Source organism: Chanodichthys erythropterus, chromosome 9 (genome assembly GCF_024489055.1).
Source record: "Chanodichthys erythropterus isolate Z2021 chromosome 9, ASM2448905v1, whole genome shotgun sequence".
Taxonomy (NCBI): domain Eukaryota; kingdom Metazoa; phylum Chordata; class Actinopteri; order Cypriniformes; family Xenocyprididae; genus Chanodichthys; species Chanodichthys erythropterus.
In genome coordinates, this window is record NC_090229.1 from 33,089,607 (window position 1) to 33,100,736 (window position 11,130).

The 11,130-nt window shown below is 34.3% G+C and overlaps 1 protein-coding gene across 3 annotated transcripts in view; it reads right to left on the bottom strand.

Moving 5' to 3' along the window:
- The window catches only part of mfn2 (mitofusin 2), a 35,119-nt gene extending 24,378 nt beyond the window's left edge, over positions 1-10,741 (bottom strand). Inside the window, exons 1-3 of one of the 3 annotated variants that reach the window (XM_067395368.1) lie at positions 10,367-10,741; positions 9,322-9,569; positions 1,737-1,915 (exon numbers count right to left, since the gene is read on the bottom strand). In XM_067395368.1, the coding sequence (XP_067251469.1) occupies positions 1,737-1,911 (175 nt within the window). In that variant the 5' untranslated portion in view covers positions 1,912-1,915; positions 9,322-9,569; positions 10,367-10,741. Of the gene's footprint in view, positions 1-1,736; positions 1,916-9,321; positions 9,887-10,366 lie in introns of those variants that run through there. The other 2 variants (XM_067395369.1, XM_067395366.1) reach the window with 2 other exon arrangements.
- Between the last annotated feature and the right edge of the window lie 389 nt (positions 10,742-11,130).

Below are 11,130 nucleotides of genomic sequence, written 5' to 3' on the forward strand. Positions count from 1 at the left end.
GAAATTTTACAGAATTGCAATTTCTTACAAATGGACCCTTCGCTAAGCCCCGCCCCCCTTAGTTACTGCTGCTACGCCTGTCAAGCTTTCGCATCTGGCAAGTCTTTTACAGTATGTATGCACCGGTGTCAGACATTTTCAAGGAGATAATTAGTCATTTTTGACGAACAGGTGAAATATCTGAGAGAGCAAGACAAAAGGGACTGCAGTATGCATTCGAGGGATGTATCCATGACATAATATGCAACAGATTAGAAAATAATTTGATCAAAATTGAAGCTAAAGCTCCCAACATGAGCAGCAGCCACCTCATATGCTGACCATTCAAATGGGAAACACACAATTTATTGAGGAAAAGCTTTGTTCATCCACAGCAAGTTAAGTGAAATTTGTGAAAATAACCTAATAATTATGAATCAAACAGCTTATCCATAAGTCTTGTGGAATAAACACAAGACGTTAACCTGACCGCTTTGCAAAGATAACATTCTCCCGCTTTATATTTTTAGCACACCAGGCTAACGCAACTCCATCTTGCCTTTAATCATTTTATTCCACGTTCAAATATATGCATTATGAAATTACTGTATATGCATTATTATAAGGGTAGGTTCAGGGTTGGGGTAGGTGTAGGTGTAGATGTAACGGTTGCTAAACCACGATTGGCCTGTGGCGGTTTTCGGGCATGGCTTAGCGAAGGGTCAATTGAACATTCTTATGGATTTATCAGAATTTATCTTGAGAAATTTCTTAACTTTTTTTTAAAAGAAGATTATTGTGAATCCGGCCCCTGCTCTCAATATACGCCTCAGGTCCCTCCTTGAATGTAAACCAAATAAATGTTTTTTTTTCCCGTTTTAAAAATTCAATGTCAGATCACTAAGAAAAACAATAGCAAACCTCTCTTCAACAAGCCGCTAGATCTGGTTTTCAGCCAGATAGGGTTGTGCAGGTCAACTTGACATCTGCTCCACCAGAAGGTCAAAACAATTTTTTTTTTTTTTTTTTTTATGTGAATGCTATTTTACGTGAATATTCAAATCTCAAAGCTTTGCTTACAAAAGAAATAGGTTAGTAATTAAAAGTTACGTCGCAGTCATGGAAACATTTGGATTTGTGAACAATTGAGAGTGGTACATGAGCCCATAAATTTAAGCCATTTTTTCTGCAAATTTAACAATATTCCATGAGTTATTCCACTGAACATGGAATCTTGTTTCTTTTCCCTAATCTTCACTTATGTCTCAGCCATTTTCACAGGGGATTATTTAATTAATATATTTGCATTCTTTACAGTGGAGAAGTAGAAAAACAGTGTAGGTCCAATTGTATTTAACAAGTAAGCTTTGGCAATTTTGACCAAAATATGACTGACCTCAAATAAACCTAATATAAATCCTCTAAAATCCTTCCAGTAAAAAGCTTAGCAGACTATTGAAACAACTGCCAGGGTAGATTTGTAAGAAGGTACTTTAGGGTTATTATTTGTAAGAAGAAAGCCTGAGGTGTTCATAGACAAAATCAGACAAGATACACTGACTAAGCCATGCTTTTCCCCGAGCCTTCAGCCGTCTCCCAGTTTGTTACGTAACCTGTCTTTGTTATCTGAGGCATGTAAGTCAGAATCAACCCGGTTTCTCTTATCAGCTTGACAGATGTACAGCATTCAACAGTGTGCTTTTGAGTTCCTGAAACAAGGACTGGAATGAATTGCCAAGAGTAATGAAAGCAGACACCTTCCAGAAAGGCTGAGCTTTCTTTGATGTAGGCGCCCAGCTGTTCAAAGATGCCGTTGATCTTCTTCTTGGCGGTGACGAAGTGTTTGAGCGGAGAGGCATTCACCTCAGCCATGAGTCGCTTGTCCTTCTTGCCGATCACACTGGTATTGGGTCGTGGGAAAACCAGAGACATCTCACTAGAAAAGACAGACAGAAATAAATTAATTACAACTCATTTTCAAATTTTTTAGAATAATAATAAAAAAACTCGCTGGCATAATGCTGAAGTGTTCTAGGTGGTTGATAGAACAATCTGAGTTTTAAAAATTTATATAAATACCATCTGGTAGCACAAACGCTTTAATAATGAAGCATTAAATATTTATAATGCTATGTGTCAAAAACTAAAGGTTAAGGCTAGTCGTCGACCAACATCAGCCAATATTTGCCATTTTTTAATGATCGACATAGGCAGACAAGCTTGTCCAATGTTGAATGTGGACTTTTATTTTGATGCACATTAGTTTACTGACTTTTTGAACAGTGCTGTCTAATTAATTATACTGTCACAATCAGAACTGTTAAACAAACAAAGAAAATAATAGAAAGGCAAACTATATAATACTTTCTCATAAACCTTTGGCATTCAGCAAATTAAAATGTAAATAATTCAAACAGGTCTTTGAATATCAAATAATAATTTAATTCACATTAATTTCTAATTTAGTACATTTGTAAAATAAATATAATTAAGATTGTGAGCAGCAATTGTTATTCATGTTATCTACTACAATGGATCCTTTTCACAGACTGTAATGACACATTTAAGCAGTCATCAACCTAGTAAATCCTACAAAAAACTTTGTATTATATTACCTTAGCATCAAATTACAAAAAAAAGTTAACACTGCTGTGAAAGTGTTTATAATACAGTAGCTGTGGGAGTTATGGTAAATTTGACCTCTTTTTCTCTTCCGACTGGCGTTATCAATCTGTCTATACTTTTTTCCTCTTTTTGAAAGTCGTGAAAAGTTTTTCTTTTGCTATCTGAGCAAATGGGAACACAAAAAATATATATGATGTAGTCTACCCTTCAACCGCTATAGAAGTTTACCCAACTATGACAATTCTGCTTCTGAGAAATCCAGAAATGTGAAAAGGGTCCATAGTGTGATATCACATCATATATATGAAATATTGGTCATCATCAGCCAACCTGCTCACTAAGATATCGGAAATGGCTAACAAAAAAAATTCATATTGGTTAACCACTATGTAAAAACAATATGCATTTCAAATTCTAAATGAGGTGAATACAATGGAATACAGAAAAGGAATTAACATCATTTTAAGGACATCCCACTAGCAGTTTCCATTTGGGCTGAAGGATTTAATGTTCACACAATCCGACCATTTAATCTTATAAGAAGGTGAAACAAAGGGATTACACAACCACAAGACACATTTTTGCAAATGAACAACATAAAATACACAACAGAAACACTTGGAAACCCTCTCTGTCACATACAAACACAACACTCCCTTAGAACTTCTCCCTGAGAGCTATGTTGTTGCCTAACTGCATTGCACAGAGCTATTGTTTAAGTCCCATGTGTTGATGGGAAATGCTGTGTCGCCCAAAAGAGCCGAGTGTCAACAACACATTATGCACAAGCTGTTCTAAATGTGCTTACTACAGTTTCTAGATGAGTTTTTGTACTTTGATCAGTGATGAGTAAAACGCAACAGAACTGGGGCAATGTGTAAAAAATATCCTAATCGCCTTAAAAATATATTGCAATATCCGATTATATCGTCTACCCAAGCCCCGCCACGCCAGAGACAACACTGGCGGCATACATCATAAACGCAAGCTCAGTTTGGCTGCGCTTTATCTTTTTTTCCGGCACTGGCTTATTAAACTTGTCCAATGTTGAATGTGGACTTTGATTTTGATGCACATTAGTTTAGTGACTTTTTGAACAGTACTGTCTAATAAATTATACTGTTACAGAACTGTTAAACAAAGAAGTTAATAGAAAGGCAAACTATACAATGCTTTCTCATAAACCTTTGGCATTCAGCAAATTAAAATACACTACAGTCCAAAGGTTTGGAACCACTAAGATTTTTCGTCTGACGTTTCGTCTGCTCACCAAGGCTACATTTATTTAATTAAAAATACAGTAAAAAACAGTAATATTGTGAAATATTATTACAATTTAAAATAACTGTGTACTATTTAAATATATTTGACAAAGAAATGTATTCCTGTGATGCAAAGCTGAATTTTCAGCATCGTTACTCCCGTCTTCAGTGTCACATGATCCTTCAGAAATCATTCTAATATGATGATTTGCTGCTCAATAAACATTTATGATTATTTTCAATGTTGAAAACAGTTGTGTACTTTTTTTTTTTTTTCAGGATTCCTTGATGAATAGAAAGTTCAAAAGAACAGCATTTATCTGAAATACAAAGCTTCTGTTACCGTTCAAAAGTTTGGGGTCAGTAAGAATTTTTATTTTTATTTTTTTTTAAAGAAATTAAAGAAATGAATACTTTTATTCAGCAAGGATGCATTAAATCAATCAAAAGTGGCAGTAAAGACATTTATAATGTTACAAAAGATTAGATTTCAGATAAACACTGTTCTTTTGAACTTTCTATTCATCAAATAATCCTGAAAAAAAAATATTGTACACAAATATTTTGTAAAATTGTGCACATTAAATGTTTCTTGAGCAGCAGATCAGCATATTAGAATGATTTCTGAAGGATCATGTGACACTGAAGACTGGAGTAATGATGCTGAAAATTCAGCTTTGCCATCACAGGAATAAATTACTTTGTGAAATATATTCAAATAGAAAACAGTTATTTTAAATTGTAATAATATCATTTTTCACAATATTACTGTTTTTACTGTATTTTTAATTAAATAAATGTAGCCTTGGTGAGCAGACGAAACTTCTTTTAAAAACATAAAAAATCTTAGTGGTTCCAAACTTTTGGACTGTACTGTATATGGGCAATTCCAGCGTTATGGACGTGACATTTGGAGTCAAAACTTGAAATATAAATGCTCAAAGAATGCATTTAATAGCAACATATTGAACCGTCTATTTATATATTCATAATCCCTTACTAAAGGAGTCCAGACATTAGAAAAATGTCAGTCTACTCAACTGTTTTATTTTTTAGATGAGGGAAATATACAGCGTTACGGACGTGACAAAAAAAGTCACTAAGTTTTGGGTGACAACATATTTTTTAAGAATTCTGTGAATTACATTGCGCAAACCAAAAGTAATACTGCCCACCGAATAAAGAAGGGTTGGCTCTCCACAGAGCATAAAATAATAATTTTATTTCATTTTTCGTGTTCGCATTAATGAGGAAAAAACAACGTTACGGATGTGACAGTTTTCCGTTACGGATGTGACCGGTCTGAAAGCGGCACAGAAGACTGGTTTAAAACTGCTTTAAAACTTTCACAGAGACCTCAAGCAAGCATGTACACCACCAAATATTGAAATCTGGGATACCAGTATGGTAAGACTCCACAATTGATCAACTTTTTACTAAACTTTATACAAATGTAACGTTATACTCTGTAGTGCAAAAGGTTATAGATTAGACCTATTTCTCATGTTGACAAGCATGTGCGTTGTTCAAGAATCAATTTAGAGACCATGATTTTCCTTCTTACAGAACTGCATGCTAAAATACATTGACAAATATTAATGTTTATCATAAAGCAGTTTAAAATCGCATGTTTTCCCCACAGTCAGGTGAACCGATTGACACTATTGCCAATCGCAATCATGTCAGTTTTATGTTTTGTGTATGAATGACCACACGGTTTTTTTCGTCTAGTTTTCAGAGTTTAAAGCGGAGTCTTGAGTCAAAATGATCAAACTTTATTTCAAGTCAAAATTATTGCAATCGTATTATTTTCATTTTGTTTGATCGCGCGGATTGTGATCATTATAGGCTAGGCTATTCATTTTTAACCAACAGGTAACGCGACATCCCAATTCCCGAGGGAAGTGTCCTATGAGACACAATGCTCTTCTATAAGTTGTACTGTATCATATAGGCCTACCTTTTGATGTTCATATTTCGTTCTCTGGCAAGAGGAAGAGAAGATCGATTCATGTGCGCCTGATCCGCCGCTTACAGGCGCTGCAGAAGCTAATCTGTCACACGCCGTAGGCTATTAAAGAGCGACATCTATTGTTTAATTTTTGAAAAAAAAAAATAATAAAATCGACTGAATTTGAAAGTTAAACCTTTTTCATATTAAAACTAACAAAGCACAAAGAGTATTGCGATTATTGGGTATGTTCTGATATGGTAAGCCTGAAACAGATGATAGCAATATAAAGAAGCAAACTCATAGGATTTAATATGAAGCGTCCGTAACGGTCACGTCCGTAACGCTTATTATGGTTGTTCACAGCAACGTAGTGAAATGAATTGTTGATCCTAATAAGCATAAACATAATTTAGCTTTGCATATAAAGTTTCAAGTTATTTGCATTTATAATTGTTATATGACATAAACTTAATCATTAAAACGTTACGGACGTGACAGAGCACTGAAGCGTCCTGACCTCTTTATTCTAGCCCTTATAAATTCATCAGGCAGTGCTGTTATGACTAAATGAGTGTATTTATTTCTCAGGCATGTATCCATCTTTCTACACAATGCTTACTGCTAAAATTAAAGTTTAAAAAATGGGGTCTTTGATCCCTTTTTTGAAAGCATGAAATATGGTTGGTTGAAAATTTAATTTAAGCATTGTTACTTACCACATATATTGTGGATAAACAAGGCAATTTTCTTAAAATTTCTGTTAGAGCACATTAATACAGTATATTACAGACCTAAATGGACAATTTAAAAAGGGTTTTGTTCTTTTGGTTAAAACTTTTTTTTTTCATAGTAAAGATGACCTTTGCGTGGAATTGCCCATATATAAATTTAAACAGGTCTTTGAATATCAAATAAATATTTAATTCAAAGTAATTTTTTCACACTGATCCATTTTCCAATTAATTATTTCTAATTTAGTACATTTGTAAAATAAATATAATTGTGATGGCAGCAATTGTTATTAACAGAAACAGAAAACGCAATAGGGATGGGCAATACGTAAAAAATATCCTAGCGATTATCGCCTTAAAAACATATTGCGATATCAGATTATATCGTCCCTCCCCATCGGAGACAACGCTGCCGACATACACCATGAACATGTTCAGTTTGGCTGCACTTTATCAATGTTTTTAATTTTTTTTTTGTCAAAAGTATAACGCTCCCAATAATGGAGCAACCAACACTGGAAACTCTGAATGCAATCATGAGATATTTAAAGCACCATAATTTCTTCATCTGTTTGCAACAATAGTATTATTTATATAAATATAGGCATAGATATTACATAGTGTACATTAACACCCACCAAATGCAGGTGGATTTCAGCAGTGCCACTTTGGCTGGTTGAATTTTATATATACATTTTTCAATTTTATGCAGTCTTTTAAAAGGCATTTACAAAAATAAACTAATCATTCGAATATGCTGGTTTATTATCAATTTTGGAAACAGTTGTGCTACTTAATATTTTTTATAACCTGTGTCACTTTTTTCAGGAATATTTGAATAAAAAGCAAAAAAAAAGAACAGCATTTATTTAAAATATAAATCTTTTGTAACAATATTATACACTACTGTTCAAAAGGATGTGTTAAATTGATAAAAAGTGATAGAAAAGACATAAATGCTGTACTTTTTAACTTTTTATTCATCAAAGAATCCAGAAAAAAATATCACAGGTTCCAAAAAATATGTATAGCAGCATATTAATACTAAATCAGCATATTGGAATTATTTTTGAAGGATCATGTGACACTGAAGACTGGAGTAATGATGCTGAAAATACAGCTTTGCATCACAGGAATAAAAGATTAGGCTAATTAAAATTACATAACTTAACATAACAGTCAAGATCTGTGATCTCCGAACCACTGATTCGAAATGAAAGGTTTGTAAAGCTTCGAAGCTTCATGAAGCAGTGTTTTGAAATCTCCCATCACTAGATATTGTTGAATGAAGTCATTATTTTGCTTTTTTGTCGCACAAAAAGTATTCTCGTCACTTCATAATATTAAGGTTGAACCACTGTAGTCACATGAACTGTTTTAAATACGTCTTTAGTAGCTTTCTGGGCATTGAAAGTGTTAATTGTCTTGCTGTCAATGGAGGCATAATTTGTGTTCTGAAGATGAACGAAGGTCTTACGGGTTTGGAACGACAAGAGGGTGAGTAATAAATGACATAATTTTCATTTTTGGGTGAACTAACACTTTAATAGATCAGGACAACGATGTAGGACTAGAAATCATCTGCTCTAGAAAGACAGACCAGTGGCAACATTACTGCAATGGTTCAATTATAATATTTATATATATATATATATATATATATATATTATATATATATATATTATTCCACAAAAAAACTCAAGACACTGCTGAAACCACATTACTTCCACAAAATAAACCAAATTTGGAAACCGTTCATGAGCATAACCTCAGCTGCACACTATTAACATTCAGTGCTGGTAAAGTCAGGGTTCTTCTGAACAACTGAGAGTGGTGTCGTATTAAAGAGTCTGGACATGCCACTGGCAAATACGTGCAACATGGAGCGTTCCTGTGCTCTGGAAAGTCACCTTCACTGCACATACTAAGAAGACAAATGCAACGTCAGAAAAGCATCCAGCTGTCTGCACTTAACATAAGGTAACCAGACATCAGAGGTTGACTTTAACATATCTAACTATCAGCAACCCTCCACCACATTACAGTAATCTGGAGACTGTCTGCTGTTTGCAGAGAACAGCATTGTATTTGCAGTCCAAAAAAATACAAGGTTGGTTCTATTGCTTCTGAAAATTAAAAAAAAAAAAAAATCACTATATTCTTTAAAGACTCAGTAGTGTTAAAGTCCAGTAGTGTCATGCCTCCCAAGTTATATGGGATCACAAGAAAAAAAAAATACTAGAATTAGAAAAATGCTGTTTTAATTCAGGTATTGCATGTCATTCTAAAAGACACTTTTTTAAATTCCATGCCAACTACCCAAGATTAAAACTGTGGAATATGCAAGTGCATATGAACGCATTTGCTTGAATTAAAGCTAGTCCATCTGCACACCTTAGTCATACTCAACAAGGGCTGTTCCTTATAAATAACTGTAGCATGGTAACAACAGTGTCTGCCAAAACATCATAACTTGTATATCTATGTATGTCACATAAGTATGTCCTTTATCAAGCTCTTGATAAGCAGAGGAAACACTCCCATATACACTCCCTTTATATTGTGCAAGCTTTCTTACTAGTGCACACCCACACTAAAACTCTCAAGCGTTCATCTATTCATTTAAGTCCAAATTACTAAAATAACTGATTAATTGATTTGTTCAGCTGAACGTTGTCAAAATGTTTTGAAAACACACACATTTCACCAGGCCACAACAGCTAAAACAAGAATAGAAACATGTGTTACTAATATAACAATGCAGTCTTACCTGACAGTGCGTGTAAGCGTTTACATAAAACAGTGACGATCAAATAAGCTGTATCAGCTGCCCAGCATTTGCTCCTGCAGTGTCCGATCACCTACACTGTTCGAGTTCAACTCAAATCGGAGTCTTGATAAAATGTAATGATCATTTTAAAACCCTTAACATACACTGATATCAGAGTCACGACTTCCACGAGACCAATGTCAGACAGCAGCAGCAGCAGCGCGATTCCAACCCACTCCTCCACGAGACTGAAATCAACACGGATTAAACGTGTCTAAAGCACGTGATATATTCCGAGACAAACACTTCCAGTCTTTAGTTGAGCTCTAAAAGGTTCAGACAGACTGATATTCGAGTCATAGCTCCAGAAAAGAGTATTTTCATGAGCTCAATGTCACTGACAGCAGCGGTAACGCTCGACTCCTATCCACTCCTCCACTAGACCAAGCGCCGTAATCACGTGATTTAATTTTACAACAAGCCTGCATGTGTAAAATGTAATATATAATAAACTATATTGTAATATAATATATATTAGTATCAGTATAATATATTAAAATATTGTAATATGAAATATAGCGATTTTGCATCGCATTAACAACAAACCCCTCACTCAGTACAAAACCCGCCCCCAAAGATTTGTCAGCCAATCCCATGTGAGCAATTCGGAAAGCGCAGAATGATTGACAGGGGGAAGGATTCCGATTCGTTAAGAAAGGGCGGGTCGCTCCCCTTGACTCTCAGACTGGCTGTCATAGAGACGAGAATTTTAGATATTTGAAAATATTTATTTCATATTATATATATATAGTCTCTATAGGTATATATAGTCTCTATAGGTGTCTAAAACGTTATAACATTCCTAAGAAACTAAAGGAGACATTGGTGAAATTATAAGCCGGACATACCAACATTTCTATATTATTTTATATATATTATAATCAAATGTATTATTTTATAATCAAATATGACATACCAACAGTTTTATATTCATTATTTTATATATTATAATCAAATGTATTGTTTTATAATTAAATATGTTTACCAGCAAGGGCGAAGTGATTATATCTCATAACAGTCCTCGAGCATGCTGAATCCAGCGATGTCCTCTTATTAATAAACTCGAAAACCTTCGCCTGGAAGAGCTTTCCAGAAGACTGTTGATGCACTAACGTTACAAGCTGAACGAAACTGAAACAAGATCCGTAATAACAACGAAATAAATGTTCATCAGACTGTTGACCATCAAAGCAATGCTGCTAAATAACTATCTTGACAAAAAAAAGCATATGTATGTATTTGACGTCAGTATGAAGTGTTTTTAGCTCGACGTTCAAGATAAATATGCGTTTTAATAATTTATTCCTTATCTATCTAACAGCTCTGCTATTACTTGGTCGCCATTATCTTAGCAATTAGCTTCTAACGTTGTTTAGATGTCTTACGTCATGTATGTGCGACGGTTTTCATTTGACAAAAATATTTTCCTCCCGCACGGGGGCGCTCAGCGGCTCATAAAAGCCAATCCTTCATGGAGGCGCATTCATATTTTATTAATTGAAATGCTTTGTATATGGCATACAAACACAAATCCACCTGAAATACTTTCATATTAATATTTAATTGTGATACTAAAAATATATTCAGTAAAAAGGAAATATTTTCCAGTCATCAAACAACCGTGATTGGTCCATCCTGACCAGCGAAGTGAAAAGTCACAGGTAGCACGTGACTACTGTGAACGAAGCGCCCAAGAAAGTGAAATTATTGTTTACTTAAAAGGTTTAGGAAATTTTGGGGACTGTGGGA